This window comes from Zosterops lateralis, assembly GCF_965231275.1.
Source record: "Zosterops lateralis genome assembly, chromosome: 15".
NCBI classification, from domain to species: domain Eukaryota; kingdom Metazoa; phylum Chordata; class Aves; order Passeriformes; family Zosteropidae; genus Zosterops; species Zosterops lateralis.
Genome location: NC_139775.1, coordinates 14,212,902 through 14,231,722, shown reverse-complemented (window position 1 = coordinate 14,231,722; position 18,821 = coordinate 14,212,902). Strand labels below are relative to the sequence as shown.

Genomic DNA, 18,821 nt, shown 5'->3' with positions numbered 1-18,821 from the left:
TTCAGTCTACATAGTCAAGAGTTGGCAAAGTGTTTTTGTCTGTGAATGGCTGTGCAGGGGTTTGGCTTCACTGCAGCTCTGTGCTGTCAACCTGAGCAGAGATCCCAAGACCCCTCAAATTGTCCTGGTTACCTTGGGAACCAGGAATGGCTGGATGGGGTGAGTAACCACTGCCTTTCCCTGTCCACTCCTTCAAGCCAGCAGGGATGTTTTGAATTTATTTTATGTTTTTGTTTTATAGTAAATGCCTAAAATATACTTCAGGGCCACCCCAGTCTCCATAACCTGAGGCACACATTCTGTACAGTTCCTTTGGGCAGGGAGGTGAAAATCATCTTTTTCCTCTTCAAATCCTCTTCCAAGTGAGGACTGCTCCCTCTGACTGCTCATTATGCACAGAAACAGTGCAGAACTTCCTGTGCAGAAATGTCATCCCAAATGACAATCACAGAATACCACCAGAGATATCTTTGGGGAGGAGACTGGACTACAATGCTGGGCACAATCCCAGAATTTCAGGAAAAGGGATTATTTTAAGACCATAAAATTCTTGCCTAAGTTTCACATTGTATTTTCATTATCATGATGCTGAACACCCTGCCTTTAAATCAGCTAAACTGTAATTAAATCCAGGACTCAGCCTAGCAAGGGCTCCCTTGGCTCTCGTGGCTCAGTCCAGCTGTGGGAGGGAAGAGGAGAGCACAGCACTGTCACAGCCCAGGCAGTGAGAAATAACTCAAAACTTGAATTCTGCAACAGCAGAAATCCTCACGGAGCAAAGCTGATGAGGGAGAGGGATGTTTTGATTCCTCTGAAGTGTCTGATAATAAATTATTGGAGTACCTATAGATGAGGATCCCACTGTTAGCATAAGAGCCACTCAAAAATTAATTGTATAAAGCTGCAGGCAAAAATTGGTGCTTCATTTGTGAGCACGTGGAAGATGTCATCTCCTCTGGAAATGTTCTCTGAAGAATGTCCTTCTGCCCACTTGAAACGTAGCTGCTTTGACGAGCTCAGATGAAGTGTAAGAGATCCCTAAGTTCCAGATCCTAAAATTCTGGTATTTTTTTAAAAATCGTTGTCATTGAATGTACAATGATGTGTGAGATTCCACTTAGGAGTTTGAGGAGTGGCTCTGCAGGAATAGGGGTTAGAGATTCTGCCTAACAGCTGCCCAATGTTTAGTGTAAATATAGAAGTTTTGTTCAGTAGATAATTTTGACATCTTGTCCTCAAGTAAAACTGCTTATAAATAAGTTTATTTACAAAAAATGTGTTGCTTTAGGTAGTGTGCTTCAGGGAAGGCTTGTGGGTGAAGGGTTGGGGGCAGAAGAGTGGGTGTTTAGCCCTGTTCAGTAGAGTGAGGGGTGGGAGCACTTTCAGTTGATTCATGAATTTAAAAGGACCTTTCTAGACAGCAAAAAAGAATCATCTAGATGAAGAAAGCAAGTGCAGTCCAACAGTAAAAGGGAAATTGTGCTGTTGTCTGACCAAAGAACTGCCCTTTTCCTGGTGCTTCTCCTTCCCAGCCTTGCTGAGGTGTCACTCCCTGTCTGTCCTCAGCCAAGACCTGTGGCCAACATTGGATCTTCCTAAATTCCTCATGACCAGGAGCAGAAATTGCTTCCTCCCCCTTGAGCCTAATGAACCAGATCTGTTAACACGACTGATACAGAGTATTGATGCTGGGGAGAACAATGTAGTCTGTTTGCCTTTATTTATTTCTAACATCTGGTATTTAATATCCCACCAAATTGCTGCTATGCCAAAAGCTTTTGATTTGAACTCTGGGAATTGATTTTAAACTGCCAGTAAATACAGAAATGATGGTAACAGTCTACATTAGCCATTAATCATTTATGTCAAAGTTACTAATTTGAACTCCAGCTTGTGTAAACAGCTCAGATGCTTTAGCATTTAAGCCCTGTTGAGCTGCCCACTGACACTGCATTATTTACTGATACTGCCCTGTAGCCATTAAATCTGTCTGCAGCTCTCACTGTTGTCTGGATTTAATGCACCCCTGACTTCCTGTGCTGGGAGCATTGGGCTGGATTCGCTGTCAAGGAGGAGAATTCCATCATTTGATTCCAGAGCGCAGAGCCCCACGATAAATCCCATCCCGAAAAAATCAATGCAAGAAGGTAAAGATTATCAGGAGAAAGGTGGCATTGCCCTGGAATTTGCACCTGCCTTTTGGAGACACGCAGCTCCCTAAATAAAACAGCGTCCTCATGGCAGGATTAACCCATCGGGTTTGCCCCATGGATTTGTTGCTATAGTTCCCACAGGAATTTGTCCTGGCATGGAGATCTGGCAGAAGGGAAAATGCAAACCGTGGAGTCCCTGGTTGTGTGGGTTGGGGTGAGAGACATGAGCTGCACTGGGCGTGTGTCACAGAGCCGGGGTCTGTGCCAGCCGGGATGGGAGGCACACGGAGCTGCCGGGGCGTGGGCACAGGTGGCACCAGGCTGCCTGCACAGGGACCAGCGTGCCCAGGGAGCCTGGGCATGGCATCCCTTCCCCCTTGGTGCTCTCAGCTCAGCCATGGAGGTGCCAACCCCGATCCATCGGCTGTTGGAGAATGGGGGTTTATTTTCAGAGGTGGGAAGTTGGGTGGTGGTTTCAGACATACTCAGCACTGGACAACAAGGCTGCCACTGAGCACAGGGACAGTTCAGACAGTCTGTAACCCTTCAGAAACTCCAGTTCTCACTTTAGAGAGCTTTTTATTTTAATCTTGTATATCCAGTTTTTAAATTTCAGTGCTTTGCTTGAAATTCTCTTTTCCGATGGAATACAGTTAGAATTTTTGGTGTGAATGGAAGTCCATTAAACTGGGAACTGGCAAATCTGTGAGCACCCTCTCGCGGGCTCCCGAGGAATCACAGTGTATTCCATCCTCCCAAATTCCTCTTCTTCCATAAATTTAAGTATAAATTACAGATTTTAACACATGCAATTAGAGCAGAGTTCTTTATGCTTCACAAAATACCTGTGGTTGCAAGTCACAGAATTCCAGACCAGAGAATTAAAATCTCATTCACAAACAATTTATCTTTAAAGGTGTGGAATGAGTGACAAACTGACATAAAGGAATTTAAATTCAGCTTGGTTTGTGTCAGGCTTTTATCCAATATAAAACCTTGTATTTCAGACAACAGGGTTAAAAATGAGTGGATATCTTTTCTCTTTTTAGAGATACAGGTGATATGGGGTAATTCATGTGACTTTGGAGACTGGGAATTTCATATTTAGTGTGTGGTTTTGGGGGTGTTTTTTTGGGGTTTTTTTTGCCTCTGAGCATCTCTGTCCCAAAAACCCGGTGTGATTCTGTACTCTTTGGGCTCTGTAGTCCAGAATTACCTGCCCAGCCTGAGTCTGATAACTCCACACATGCCATTAATGGCTCTGGATGCAGCTAACTGTGCTACACCACCTTTTGAAGTCTTCTTAAAAATAATCAGGCACTCGAACAGCAGTTGCAATTTTCCTCAAGTGACTAACGTTGAGCTTTGAGAAGGAAGTTATCGCAAGGATTTATTTCTGTGGATAAATACTAGTTTTTCCATGCAATGCCCTTGAGCATTGAGCATCCTTTTACCTTCCCTTATTCATTTTAGCAATTAGAGCTGTTCTCATTTGAGAAGCATCTCCGGTAAGCTGCTCTCCAGAGCTCTTCCACTTGGCTCCTGCAGCTCCTCACAGGTTGGGGCCGTGGTTTTGTTGGCAGCTCGAGGCGAGAGCCGTTCCTTGGTGGGCTCCAGCTTGGTGTGCAGAAGATGGGTGCCAGCTGGCCTCCCGGGGCTCAGCTCCTCCAGCTCAGCTCCTCCAGCTCAGCTCCTGCCAGCTCCCAGCCCACGCTCCCCTTCCCCTTTCCCTAATGACAGGGAACAGAGCCTGCCTGCTGACTGCCTGCCTGCCTGCTCGCAACTGGGAGAACTGGTTTGGGTGCCGGAGCTGCTCTGCTCCTCAGACATTCCTGGTGTTATTTTCAGTAATTTTTTAACTTGTACAAGTTTCCTTTCCCCCTCTCCCTCCCTGCTTTATTTATGAATGGGAGAGGGAGTCTTCCCTTTGCTTAACCTTCTAAGGAAGTGAACTTTGGCTTCTCAAAACCACCATACCAAGGCTCTCCCTCCCTTTGCTGCCCCTCCTCACCAGAGCAAACACTGGGTCATCTGGCAGCCAGGTTGGATTGTTCCCTGCAATCAGCAGCAGGTGCTGTGGCACCTTGGTTGCTCACAGAGCCTAAGTGATGGATTTGAAGCTGTATTATTACAGGTAAAGGAGATGTGCTGCCATTAATGCCTGGATCCCTGCTCTCCTGTGTTCCAGGATGGCGTTTTTCCTGGAGGAGGTGATGACTTGCACCAAGCGTCTCCTGGAGGTGATATCTGGCTGGCTGCCTCGACACTTCTTCGGTGCAATCCTGGTTTCTCTCCCAGCTCTTGCAGTTTTTTCACACTTCACCTCTGATTTTGAAACAAATATACATGTAAGTTGTTGAATTCCCTTCCATAATGTGACGGTTTGGAGCTAGCAAAGCTTGTTGCTTGCTCGCCTTCCTCCACCTCCCTCCTGCTTTACATCTGTTTGGTACAGATCCCTTGGAGGGATGGGGCTTTGTGGATGATGGAATTCCTAGTCTGTTATGTAAACACAGCCATGGTGAAAACTCTCAGACAAAAGAGGAGAGGATACCTAGAAATTCCTGCTCTTTGCATACTTTTTTTCCTCTTAGACCAAGCACTTCTGCAGGAATTTTTTTGAGATAATGCAAGTGGTTTATCTCAGGATTATCATCCTGGGCTGGATTTGGAGTTTGGAGTCAGAGGAGCTGTATCAGTGAACTTCAACAGTGAAAACAGGATTAGTGAGGGGTGTTTTAGCCTTGCAGAGTGAGATGAAGGAACTCAAAGGAGAGAGCACTTGGTACCTAGAAATGGCCATTGCAGGGGCTGTGGGAATGGTTAAACTGAAAAGGAATGGAAAGATTTTAGCATATTTAACCCAGACACAGAGATCCATAGGGAATTTGGTGTCTCTATTATTAAAAGCACTCAGAAGGGGAGAACAAGGGGTTAAACATTCATAGACTCACAAAGTGGTTTGGGTTGGAAGGCACCTCTCGTTCCAGCCCCCTGCCATGGGCAGCAGTGAGGAGGTAGAAGAACAGTTTAATTTAAAAGCCAACTATAGCATAAAATCAAGGCTTAAAAACTGTGAATAAAATGGCCTCAAGCTGGAGATGAAAGATTGTTTCTCTGCAGGTTTCTCTTAGGCAGCACAGTGTGCAATCCTTCCTTTCCAGGGTCTTCAGGGAATTCTGTTTCACAAAGCTCTTGCTATTTTAGGGCCCTGGGTGGAGGTAATGACCAGATCCTCTTCACTCTTCCTATCACAGCTTATTCCTGGGTACTGGGGAGTGTTTGTTCCATGGGAAAGTGTCACCACACATTTTTTGGTCCTTGCTGATTTAAACACACATCCCGTGGTTACCACAGGCACAGGAGGGTGTGGTTGACATTCTGTTCCCTCCCGTGCTTAAGATCATTCTGCAACTTCTACCTTTTGGAACTTGAGTTAAGGATTTTTAAGCTGTAAATTGATTTGTTCATTCAGTCTAATGGTCTTTCCCTTACATGATTATCAGTAAATTAACCATATGAATGCTTTCCTCAAGGGAAGGGAGCTGAAAAGCTTCAAATCTCTCAAATCTGTCAAATTGATTTTGATACCATCCCATTCATCACCATCCTTGATCATCTCTCCAGATTATTTCAGATAATTATCAGAGGAACCACTTTATGAGTGTGTTCTCAATACAGCAGGTCAGGTTGAGTCAAAACCCTTCAGGCAGCAGCAGTAAAATGGTGATTTTCATCACCAGACTGAGAATGAGCTTTGCTTTCTTTCCTCTTGCAGGTGCTCCAGAGTCGTTGGGCTGTTGGCTCACTCTCCAAGACATTTTCCAGCTCAGTTTGTGCTCAGTGTTTCCACACTTGTGGAGCTCTAGGAAAAAATAGAGTCAATCTATAGAGGGTCAGTTAAGTGTCTTCCTTTTTACTATGACATAGTTTTGCAAAGTTTTTTTTATTATTCATAACATTTTATACCCTCCCTGGATATAAAATAATTAAAATGAAAATTAACAAAAACAGCCATGAAAAAAAAAAAAAACCTTTCCAAAGCCATGCATCCATAGTAAAATCCAGCACATCCTGACCCTCTATAAGGTTGGCTTCATGCTGGGACATCACTTGGAGTGAGAACCACTGCTCTGCCACTTCAGGAGACCTGAAATAGGGGGTAAAAAAAGTAACTTTAAGTTATGGGGTTTTTAATGAGCACTTCTGAAATTCCTTTTGTCCGTTTTTAAGTCATTTAAAAAACCAACAATTGTTGTTTGCGGTTTAAAAATGGTGAATTATGTAAGGATTTTTCCCATACACTGTGTCTGCTCTCAATCACATGCTTGTTTGTTATGCCACAGGAACTGCCAGGCTGCAGACAGGACATCTAAAGGGAGAGAGAAATGGAGAGAATGATCATTTCATGCTGTGAAATACAGCATAAAGCTAGACCAGAACTCCTTAATCCAAGCGTGGAGTCTCTGGTTTAGCTTGGATGGTCATGATTATTCTTGGGAGACCAAAATTGGCACATCTTTGGCACACTTGAGAGTTTTGAGCATTTTAAGGTTGTACCTGGAGAGATGAAGGTGCTGTGGGCAGTGCATCTGTCCTGCACTTCCTTTACTTTATCCAGTAAAGTTGTGGAGAGGTAAAAGGGTTTTGAACAGAAAATGTGACCTTGTCCTTTCAAATTGCCCCAACTGCTCGTGTCACCAAGTGTGAGCTGCCAGTGACTGAAGGAGCCTTTTGTCACCGAGGCAGATCTTTCCTTCCCTGGATTCAGCTGTTACAGGGCACTGTGAGAATGTTCTCTGAGAAGTGTTTATAAAAGCAGACAGGTGGGTGAAATTGCACTCAATTCCAATGCAATGGAATTTTGATATTCAGTTTAAAGCAGGATCTAACCCCAGCAATGGAGGGAGGGTTGCGATGAATTTTCACCTTCTTTTTTTTTCCTTTTTTTGGATGAGAAGAGGCACTGAGCTTTTGGCCAAGGTAAGCTGGAGGCTCTGACATCGCTGAAGTAATGGGTGTGTGATAAAAAACTCCATCCAGGGAAAGCGGTGACAAACCACCAGTGCTAAAGGTTTTCTTGCTCCTGGAAGGGAAGATGTCCATCCTCACATGGGATCACTCCCTGTGCCCATCATCCAGGAGGAATTATCCCCTTCTCCCCTCTCCCTGCCGGTGTGGATGTGTGGCAGGGCCCTGGGCAGCTGTTAACCCCCTCTCTCTCTCTGTTGCAGTACACCATGTTCATGTGTTGTGCCATTCTCATCACCATTGTGCAGTACTGTAACTTCTGCCAGCTCAGCTCCTGGATGAGATCCCTGCTGGCAACCGTGGTGGGAGCAGTGCTGCTCATCCTGCTCTACGTCTCCTTGTGCCCTGCCAGGTGAGCCTCACCCACAGGGGACACAGCTGGGCTTCCCCCAGGGAAACAAGGGGCTCATTGCACAGGATTTTGCTGTTTGCCATGACTTCCTCCAGCATCTCAACCTTAATGATTTTATTTCTTCATTATTTATTTTTATTTAAGGATTTCAAGGGTCCCTCTTGTGTGTGACGTTCTGTGCTTCCTGATCTGTTTCTAGGACACAGTTACAGACTCAAAGAATTGCCTTTCACCACTAGTTGGAAAATCTATTTTATTAAGGAATTTCCCAGGTATTTGGTGGTGCCAAAGAGCCCAGCTGCTCCCCAACACCCCTCTGGATCTATTTTTGCCCTTAGGAACCACATATTCTTCTTCCACATCATTCCTCAATGCATTTTCCAGTGTGGAAGGCAAGTGCTTAGGTTTAATGGGATCTAATGCCCATTTCCATTCTCATTTTCCTGCCTTTTCAGAGGACTCTGCAGAACAGTAACCAGAGGAATCAAGATAATGCAGTTTCTGTGCAATAACCTTAAATTTTTCCAGTTTTCCTCTGATAAATGATTTTCTGCAAGGAGAATTTGTTTACAGTATTCTCCTGCTGTTTTCTTGCCAAGAGAGTCAAGGGGGTCCTTCCAGCCTTTTTACTCATATTGGCAATTTTTTATAATGAACTTGCACTTCTCAGTGGTTTAAGACCCTCCCTTGGGATGGACTTAGCAAGGTCTTCTCCTCAGTCAGTTTCTCTCCTTCAGAGAGCTGCTGAATCAAAATGTGAAAAACATAAAAAAAAAAAACAAACAAACCAGAAAGAGTTTGCAGATACATATTTTATTGAGTATTTAGCTTTAATTGCCTCTTTAAGTGTCTTCAGTGGTCTCTTTTAATCTTGATCAAATTTATATTTAAAAGAAAGGGAGGATAAAGGACACCTTATACCTGTTCACATCTGTGATTTGAGGTGGCTGTAAGGGTTGAAGGGAGAAAGTTCTGAGAAAAAAATATCCTGGATCTGGAGTCAGTTGACAAGTGATTCCTAGATCATATTGACTACAGAAAAATCTTTCTTGTCTGTCTGCAAAGGGCTTGGACAAGGAGGGCAGGGGGGTTCTCTCCAGCTTCAGTGCAGAAAAGGAGTGTTTAGTTCTGAGACCTCCCTTGTCTGCTCATGGATTTGTCCCTTTGGGTTCAGGATCCCAGTGAACATCATCTGCCCCCCAGCACTGAGTGGCCTCTCCCACTCCCAAAGACTTTCTCCCCTTGGCTTTTCCCTTTGTAGCTCTGCTGCTTTCAGTGGCCAGGCACAGCTTCACTGAGAGTCAGGGAATCACAGAGTCTGGGAGGTTGGAAAAACCCTCTGAAACCATCGAGTCCAGCTGTTCCCCAGCACTGCCAAGGCCACCACTGCCCCATGTCCCCAAGTGCCACATCCACAGGACTTTTACATCCCCCAGGGATGGGGACTCCAGCACAGCTGTGCCAGGGCTTTTGCTAAAGATCTTTTTTTTTTTTCCCTAATATCCATCTAAACCTCCACTGGAACAACTTGAGGCTGTTTCCTCTTGTGCTGTCACTTGGGAGCAGAGCCTGACTCCCCACCTGGCTCCAAACTCAACCCCAGGTTTGGTTTTCAGGGGAATTAGTGGAGAGCAGAGCCTTGATGCCATTTCTTGATTCCCTGGTTGCTCTTCCCTAATTCCCCACAGCAGGAGTTTGTGGAGCTCTTTCTCTTCCCCAGTGCAGCTGTGTCTGCACAGAGGTCCTGGGGGTTCCTGGCTAAAAGGGGGAGTGGAATAAACTGCTGGACAAGCTCCATGCTGTGTCCAGAAAGAAAGACACAGAACTGGGGATTTTTTTCCCCTGCATTTCAACTTTATTAAGGTCTTCCAAAGCTGAGAGATGGAGACCTTGCTGTCGTGTCAGGTCGCAGCATCAGCTCTTGCTGAGTGCTAAAGGGGCTCTGTGAAGTTAAGAAACCCCATTATCTTAATAAATATTACTAATGATTGTGTATTTCCACCTGTGGTGTGAACAGCAGTGACCTTTAAGGGGCAAGGTTCAGAAATCATGGTCTGTGTTGTTATTTCATCCCTCCAGAAGAAATATTTCAAGTAATAGAGCTGTTCCACTGCAGGTCTGAAAAGGTGATTGACAGAATTGATCCTCAACAAAAGTCACACAGGTTAAGTTAGTGAAACACATTACTTCAGTTTGTTAATAATCATCTTTTTGTTCATCTCTAACCATGATTCTGATAATATTTTTTGTCACAGTGGCAATTGCAGCCCTGTCTGCACCACAGCCAGATCCATTCTGCAGTTTTACTTCCTTTTCCAGTTGTAATTAATCCTGAGTTTGATACACTCTTGCTATTTAATTGCAGTGGAGACATTGTAATACAAGTAAATGAGAACAGTGCTTGAACTATTTACTTTCTCTAATGGCATCTTCAAAGATGGGTTCTGTGTTTGTTAGGGTTTTTGGGATTTGGGGGATTTTTGGGTTTGGGTGGTTTGGTTGGTTGGTTTGGTTTTGTTGGTTTGGGGTCTTTTTAGTTTTGTTTTGGTTTTTGTTTGGAGATGTTGGTGTTTGTCTCTTTGTGTTTTATTTTTTAATTTTTTGTGGTCACATAAGATGAAGGCTTAATGGAGTCTGAGAGTTCTGGGATTGGTTTTCCCTATTTTCCAGGTAAGATGGGACTGTTTAACAATTACTTGTTCCAGGCTTCATGAAGCTCCAGCTTCCCTTTACAGGGATTTGCATCTCTGGCTGATTCCTTCTTCCAAGCAGATAACTCATGTTCAGACAAAGTTTCTGTGCAGTTGATCAGGTCTGCAGTGCAGTTTTGGTCTGTGCAATAGAGAAGTTGAAAATTCTGTCTGGAATGCTGCAGGATGGTTTGTTTACTGCTTTAACTTTCCTTCTGAAATCAGTGCTTTTTTCATTTCAGCTCCATGGAAGCTCCTCATCTAGATTTGGCACAGAACTTTAGGTAAGCTTTATACAAAATTACCATCTTTATATTCAAGGATAGAAACATTTTCAGTGAATTATGTGTAATAACTTGGGAATTCAACAAATTAGTTCAGCAAGTTGTGTTTAAGCTCCTCGTGTAATTTCTTTAACAGATGAGTTGGGTATGACCAAAACTCATCAGGGCTGGTGCTGCAGTCACAGAGTTGTGTAATGATATCTTCTCCTTAAATTGGATCTCGAGGAAATAGAACTATGGAGGAGCTATTTAAAGCAGCATCAGTTTTTTCCAGTAGCAGCAGTTTTTAGAGCATTATCTGTCCACCACGAGCTGTTTATTTGATTTCCTTGGCTGATTTGCACCATTCAGAAGCAGTGTGAGTTGGATGCTCTCACAGCTGGGCAGGTGAGAATTCCCTGGGCTAGAGGAGCTTCCTCTGGAAAAGCTGGACATGCCTTCCCCAGGTGGGATGTGACAGTCTGGGCCTGGCTGTCACCTCACCTGGGCAGAACAGGGAGTCATGAAGCTGAAAGCAAAGGAAATTTTAGCCCCCAGCCTTTCAAAGCAAACAAAAATCCCATCCTGGGTTATTAATGGCTCCTTAAAATAAGTGTGTTAGAGATTCACTCTGGTGATTTCAGTGTTGAGTTTCTCATGGGTTTATCGCACGTTTTTGCAATACCATTTTGAAGTGTTTTTACTGTTCTTTGGTATTAGACAAATCTGTATTTGCTCATTGCAAATTTGGGGATGATATTTGGGCCACGTTGGGTTTGATTGAACTGTGGATGTGTGACTTTGGTAATGCATCTAAAAGGGGTTTCAGGAGCATGTTGCTTGTCCTGGGACAATGTGTCAAAACAAAATCCCTTTTTAATAACTGTCATGTCCACAAATGCTTTGGCAGTTTAGAAAACACTTGGAGTTTAGTACAGAGGGATGAAAACAGTGTTTCTTTGGGTATTTCCTCACCAAGGACTCAGCACTTGCTACAGTGTTGGAGTTTGGGGGGCTCTGGCTTTTCTTACATGAGTTTTCCTTTTTCCTGGTTTTGATTCATGAAAGTTCTTTTTTGTAACAGAATTCCACCTCATTGAATCCAGAATGGAAATTTAAAGCCAAGAGAATAGAGGGGACTTTTTTCTTTCTTTCATTTTTGGTAAATAGTGTGGTGATCACTCAAGTAGTGTCTTAGGATCAGCCTCAGTTTGGATCCTTAGGGTTTGGATCCTTATTTGTCATTTGTGAAAAATTTTGTTTTGTTTCTTTTGTTCTGCTCAGAATTACAAACCTCTTCCCCAGCAGCTCAGCAGGCTCCTGGCCAGCTGCTAATCCCTGATCAATAATTCATCCTGCCTTAAATTGGTGACAACTAGATCATCCCTCAGTGACAGAAATCTTGGAAAAGATCACCTGTCAAGCATTGTTTTCCTGCAGATATTTTTCCTCCATAAATATGTAACTTCTGACTCATGACAGGTGAAGGTGAGAGTTGCTGAGGACCAAACCATGGAGGTGTCTCTTGTGAGCAGCTGTGGAGTGAGGCTTGGCTTGTGATCTAAAGGCCAAGTAAGGCAGTAGCCAGACTATGTCACCCATTAAATGCTTCTAAACTTCATTTTTCACTTTTTATTAGGATGTTGTCTGTGTTCATTCAGCTGAGGAAGAGACCCATGTGCTAATTCTGCTCAGCACTTCAGTCCAGCTCCCCTGGCCTGACCCTGCCCAAACTTGGACATTTACAAGTATTGGAAGTTAAAAGAGAGGACTCATAGTTCATCCTGTTCTCTTTCTGCCATTAAACAGAATTTGGCTTCTTTTCTCAGGGCTCTTACACTGTGTATTATTGTACACCACCTTTCTAGAGTACAGAATCTCCCCTTTTTTCTGGTAATGGACTAATAAAAGGTGAAACTCTCTAAGCCTAACAATTTTTTTTTGCTGCACTTTTCTGCCAGAATTAAATAGGTGAGGGTTCCTCGCTTACCCCACTCAGCACTAAAATTTTCCTGTGTTCTAAGAGGGCTAGACAAGCCTGTGTGTTGCCTTTAATGAGGTTGATCCCTTTCCTTGATCAAGAATAGAGATAATATTAATGTTGCCTGGGAAGAGAGACAGTAGTAATGGTAATGAAGCCTTAGCACAGAGTTCATCTCTGGACTGTCTGTAAATAAAAATGTGGAGCTTGCCTTGTTTTCCAGGCAGCCCGAAGGATACAACCATGAACTTTGTCTTTGAGGCAGGAAATATTTCTCATTTTCATTCCTTCCTCACCTCAGAGCAGGTGGGATGTGCCACTTTCCAGTGTGGCTGCTCAAGGGGAAGCAGCAATTGGCCACTTGGGTAGAGACTGAAATCCCCTGGTTGTGGGGAAGGGTTTATAGACATCCACTGCACGTTTTTCTTGGAAAGCAGCAGTTTGATCCCCTTTTCCACACCTTCCCTCCCTCACTTTCTTCTCTCAGACTTAGCAGGCACAGGCATCCTCTTTCAATAGAGCAAGATATCCAAGTCCAAACAGGGGTTACTGGCTCAGAAGGAAACTGGCTTTCTAGAAAGCTCTGTAAGTGGCAAGCCATTATCTTTATGATTTGTGATCAAGCCAAAGGAGATTCTATCTCCAGAGTCTCACTCGTTCCATGTTCACAGCCTGGATGGAGGTGCCAAGTTAATAGTGAGGGGGCTGTGCCAGGCAGCATTTCACCAGTTTGAGTTAAAGAAACATTGTCAGCTCAAGATTTCCATTTTGAATGATTTTTAAAATCAGTTTTCTGCTCCAGCACCTCATAAAAATTAGAATTGAGAAAGATTGGGCAGGGCATTGATCCATTCTGCTGGAGGTGTGGGGGAGTTTTTCTTCTTTTCATTCTGAAGAGTGACTCCAGGTCATGGCTGCTGCCTGGGGGAGGAGATTTACAGCCCTGTAGGTGCTGTACCCTGGTCACTGCAACATCCACGGGCTGCATTTCCAAGTGAGGCCGATGCAGTCACTCTCTCCTGCAGGCTGGAATCATGGCTTTCCATATCCATACCTTGGGATAAAAACACCTGCTCTGGAGAAGCCACTGCAGGTTCTTTTGGGGATCCCACCCCATTCCCCAGTGATGGAAGGAGGTCAGTGCACAGTGAGTCACTCCCTGGAGCCCAAATGGCCAACGAGGTCAGGCCAAGCTGAGCAGGTCATGGAGAGCTCCCAGGAATGGGGAATGGGAGGCAGCAGCTCCTTCCCTGGAGGCAGATCCTGCCTTGACTGAGCCTGACAGAACGTTTGTGGTGCTCACCTCATTCACTAGAGAGGAGTTAAAGGACTTTGAGGAGCGTTTTGTACAACAAACTGTAAATAAAAAGCCTTTAATGACTTAAATAAATCCCTGTGCCAGGAATGTCTGATATTAGAGGGGATTATCTGGATCAAGCTCGTACTCTCAGAGCAGTAACAGAGTCATTGCTCAGATCCTTTCACAGATCTCTGCCCACAAGATGTGTGAAATAATGAACTCAGATTCAGAGAAGAACCTGAATTGTGCTCCTTAATCCAGATTCCTTCCTCACTGTCCCCCACCTCTTCTTATTTTCCAAGATCTTTTCTCTTACCTAACCATCCCCTCATTTTGTTTTATAAGCCCATCAAGCTGGGAGGGCATTTTCTCACCTCCAAAATAGGTAGCAAGGTCTGTATTTCAGGAATTGTTCCCTTCTAGTCATAAATTATGGAATCATTTAGGCTGGAAGAGACCTCCAAGATCAGGGAATCATAGAATATCCTGAGTTGAAAGGGACCAACGAGGATCATTGAGTCTAACCATTAACCCAGCCAAGGCCACCACTAAACAGTGTCTTTGTCTCTGTCTCTGACTTGTCTTTCAAGGGAGGGCATAAACAGGATCATAGCAGAGGTTCTGTTGAGAATCAGGGAGGAGGGAGTGTCTTGGTACAGCAATTACAGGAACCTGATGGTGGGGCCCTACTTTGAGTTGGAACATTCCCTCCTTTCATGGTCGCCTTGTGAAGAGGGGATAAAATGAATGCACCTTCACTTCTCCTGGGAGAATTATATTTATGGTAGAAAACAAAAGAAGTGATTTCGAATGTAATCTGTCCTATCTTTCATCTGAAATACCAGCACGCTCTGAATTGTAAATATTTCACTCACTGGAAACTTTTTTTCCCCATAGGATTTCTGTAAAAAAGTGAAATGATACAAAGACTGTGGCACAGAGAAATGTTTTTGGATATGGGGCACGTTCATCTGTCTCACAGCTGTGCTGTGGTTTTGTTTCATCACACTTTTCTGTCAATCAAGTATTCGAGAATGAAACTCAGAAACTGTGCCTGGAATAAAGTTCAGTTCTAAAATACATCCAAAGTGGAAGCCTGTCCCCCATGGACATGAAGCAACAAAATTAACTCAGGAATGTTTTCATATGTTACAGTAACAATTTCAGCCTTCTCTGCTTGAGCTGCTGCTCCAGTTATGCTGAGTTTTAATTCCTTCCTGCCTTCCCAGAGAAATGCAGGCAGGTGCTGAGTATGGATTCCTTTCTGGCTGTCCAGGAGAAAGGTTGATGTGATGCTTTCCCTTTTCAAGCCATCTCTTAACTTGAAAACCTTCAGCGCGTGTCTGCTCGTATCAAATCTCAAGCTTTGGCATAATTTTATCCAAAAAAATGCAGTTGGATCCCTGCAGAAATGACAGCGTGCCAAGCTGTCTGCGTTTGGCCTTCGCTTCTGGGATTGCATAGGTGGGGCCTTCTCAGCTTCAATTTGTGTCTTTGCATCTCTGCAGAAAGTTGAGATGGGAGAGTGCAGATGTCTCCTCGTTCAGGGTGGTTTGGCACTGGCAGATGCTCCATCAGCGCCTCGTAATCTGCACAGGCAGGCAGTGAACTGTCGAGAGGAGCTGAAATATTGCTCCCAGTCTACGGCAGACAGGAATTTTTGATTATTTTATGTAATCTTGGCACTTGGAGAAACTTTCTGTCTCCACCATGAAGAGCTGAAGAGGTTTTATCGTAGAAAAGATGTCAGCACAGCCATGTTTCCCACTTCCATGTGGTTCATAGAACCACAGGCTGGGTTGGGTCAGAAGGATCTTAAAGCCCATCCATTTCCAACCCCTGCCATGGGGGTTCTCCCTGACGTGTCTTTTACAGAGTTATCTTCTCCCAAACCTTTGTGTAGCATTAAAGGCATGTGGCAAAGGTTCCTGGTCCTTGGTGAGGACACAAGGGAAACACACAGGAGTGTGAAGCACCTGGTTCTGAATATTGGAGGTAACAAAAAATACAAAACCAGATAAATTCCACAAAACCCACAGACACCCCCACATGCTGACATTCAGTGCACTCAGATACCTAAACACACAGGTACATACTTACATGCAGTGCTTTTAGTTATATATTTAGATATAAATATAACTTTCCTTCATGAAGTCCTTAAAACAGGATTGGGCAGTGCCGCTGAACATGATGATAAAGAAATACTTGGTGGGTTTAAGGAAGTACTCGGTGAGTTTAAGAACTAAATTAATTCTTTGGCATTTTCTTAAGAGCAGATGAAGTTCTCAATGCATATTTTATAATTTAGTATGTAACTGCACTTCCCACACTTCCTTTCCCAGCAGAGGATTTCTAACTGCGGAGCAGGGATGGCAATGCCCTAACTCAAAATGCACCTGTGTGTTCTCCCCTTTGTGCAGCTCCAGAAGGAGCCCGTGCAACAGCTCGGCGGGGAGCGAGGGGAAGCGGCCGGCGGAGCTGATCGGCCAGGAGGTGGTCCTGGTGTCCTTCCTGCTGCTGCTGCTGGTCTGGTTCCTGAACCGCGAGTTCGAGGTCAGTTACCGCCTGCACTACCACGGGGACGTGGAGGCCGACCTGCACCGCACCAAGATCCAGAGCATGAGGGATCAGGCTGACTGGCTGCTGAGGAACATCATCCCCTACCACGTGGCCGAGCAGCTGAAGGTGTCCCAGAGCTATTCCAAAAACCACGACAGCGGCGGGGTGATCTTCGCCAGCATCGTGAACTTCAGCGAGTTCTACGAGGAGAACTACGAGGGGGGCAAGGAGTGTTACCGAGTGCTGAACGAGCTCATCGGGGACTTCGACGAGCTGCTGAGCAAACCCCACTACAGCAGCATCGAGAAAATCAAAACCATCGGAGCCACCTACATGGCGGCGTCGGGGCTGAACACCTCGCAGTGCCAGGACAGCAGCCATCCCCACGGGCACCTGCAGACTCTTTTTGAATTTGCCAAAGAAATGATGCGGGTGGTGGATGACTTCAACAACAACATGCTGTGGTTTAACTTTAAACTGCGGATCGGCTTTAACCACGGCCCCCTGACGGCCGGGGTGATTGGCACCACCAAGCTGCTGTACGACATCTGGGGGGACACTGTGAACATCGCCAGCAGGATGGACACCACCGGCGTCGAGTGCCGCATCCAGGTGAGTGAGGAGAGCTACCGCATCCTCAGCAAGATGGGGTATGACTTTGACTACAGGGGGACGGTCAATGTGAAGGGGAAGGGTCAGATGAAGACCTACCTTTACCCCAAGTGCATGGACAACGGGATCGTGCCCCATCACCAGTTGTCCATATCTCCAGACATTCGGGTTCAAGTGGATGGCAGCATTGGGCGGTCTCCGACGGATGAGATTGCCAACCTGGTGCCTTCTGTACAGAATTCTGATAAGATAGCCCATGGCACAGATAACTCAGAAGCCAAGGACATCCTTCCTTCAGCCAAGAAGCTCCAGAAGGATGCGGTGAAGGCGGAGGAGAGGTGCAGGTTTGGCAAAGCCGTGGAGAAGGATGACTGTGAGGAAGCGGGGACTGAGGAGGTCAATGAACTGACAAAGCTAAATATCTCTAAGAGTGTATGATGAACTGTCAGAGTTGCATGAAGTGCTCTGTCCATAGAAACACACAGACTTTTGCAATTGGCAGTTTTCTTTTTCAAGAGAGACCTTCTCCACACCTGGGTTGTACGTTTGTGTTCATTTCGGCACCTGGGGCTGTGTGGATCATGGCTCTTCAGGGCTTGTTTTCATCCATCTCTCTCCTCCATGCCCCAAATCACATCCCAAGCTCCCCAGCTCCCTGTGCAACCATCTTACAGCTGAGTAGAGGATATTAAGTGCCTTCAGATATACTCCATTGGACTCCCTGTCAAGGTACAGAGGCCCCAAGTGAAATCATAGCTTTGGGTATTTATCTAATTTTAAAGAAAAGAAAAGCTGTGGTTATATCATTTTTATTGTTGTTTCTCACAAAACACTTTTTTTGGCTAATGCAACTCCTTGGGTTTTTTATATCTCTCGGAACAATGTTTTACTGTTATCAGACCTTTTGTATGTAACACACAGACATGTGCATGTATCTACCATATGAGACTGCTATAAAGTGCCAGTAATGCACCACAAGAATGTCTGGGCGAGGGGTGACACACTTTGGGTCGGGCTGGAGGGGGAGTTGTGCCGTGGCTCAGCCTTTAGTTAGGGCAGGAGGAGCAGCTCCTGTCGTCCTGTTCTCCTTTCCCGATGCTTTCTGCAGCCTCCATGTGCCATCGTGTGCTTTGGATACACTTCTTTTCCATATAGCCAATGAGTTACTGATCCGTGGGAATGGAAGGAGAGGGTTGGGACAGTGCCAGCTCTGGGGACAGGTTTCCAGAAGCAGAGGAGAGACCACGGGAGTGCTGCTGTTTTTTCAGAGCTCCCGGCTCCGTGCGCAGCTCAGTGGGCAAAGGTAGGTGCCATCGGTGTCTCTGAGCTGATTGGAGAGAGAGAAAAGAGAGAAGTAAAATAAATGTTTTGGGAATGCCTTTATTTATTTATTTATTTATTTTATTCCTGTTTGATTTTTTTTTTAATTTGTTTGGGAATTTTCACGTGCAGAATGGACCGGGAGAGATGAATCGTTCATGGGTTTAACGGGAGTAATAAGACAGTGTTTGAGCCTCTGTGAACTACCAACCACTGTGAGGATGTTACCTTAGGCAATATTTGTTTCCAAGCTGGTGACACTTTGGAAGCCACCAAACACAGTTGAGTATCCCAGCTTCCCTCTGGACTGAACCAATGGTGCTGCACAATATTTTTCAGGATTTTTACACACACACACACACACACACACACACACACGCACACACACTGTGCTTTTGCAGCAGGGAAGAGAACAGAATGCTCCCTTCCTGCTGCTGAAAGCAGGAATAGGGAAAAGAGTCCTTGTAGTGAGTTGAGAAGCACAATCATTTCCCAGTCCTGTGGGCAGTTCCCTGCAGGTCCCTGGGAGCAGAGGCCTGCAGGAGCCCAGGAGCTGCTTG

The 18,821-nt window shown here is 45.0% G+C and overlaps 1 protein-coding gene across 3 annotated transcripts in view; it reads left to right on the top strand.

The window, feature by feature from the left end:
* ADCY9 (adenylate cyclase 9) overlaps positions 1-18,332 on the top strand; it is an 80,501-nt gene extending 62,169 nt beyond the window's left edge. For 2 of the 3 annotated variants that reach the window (XM_083872411.1, XM_083872409.1), the window contains 4 exons: positions 4,342-4,501; positions 7,388-7,536; positions 10,469-10,510; positions 16,113-18,332. In XM_083872411.1, coding sequence (XP_083728537.1) covers positions 4,342-4,501; positions 7,388-7,536; positions 10,469-10,510; positions 16,113-17,379 — 1,618 coding nt within the window. In that variant the 3' untranslated portion in view covers positions 17,380-18,332. The remainder of the gene's footprint in view (positions 1-4,341; positions 4,502-7,387; positions 7,537-10,468; positions 10,511-16,112) is intronic. The other variant, XM_083872410.1, reaches the window with a different exon arrangement.
* Positions 18,333-18,821: the final 489 nt, after the last annotated feature.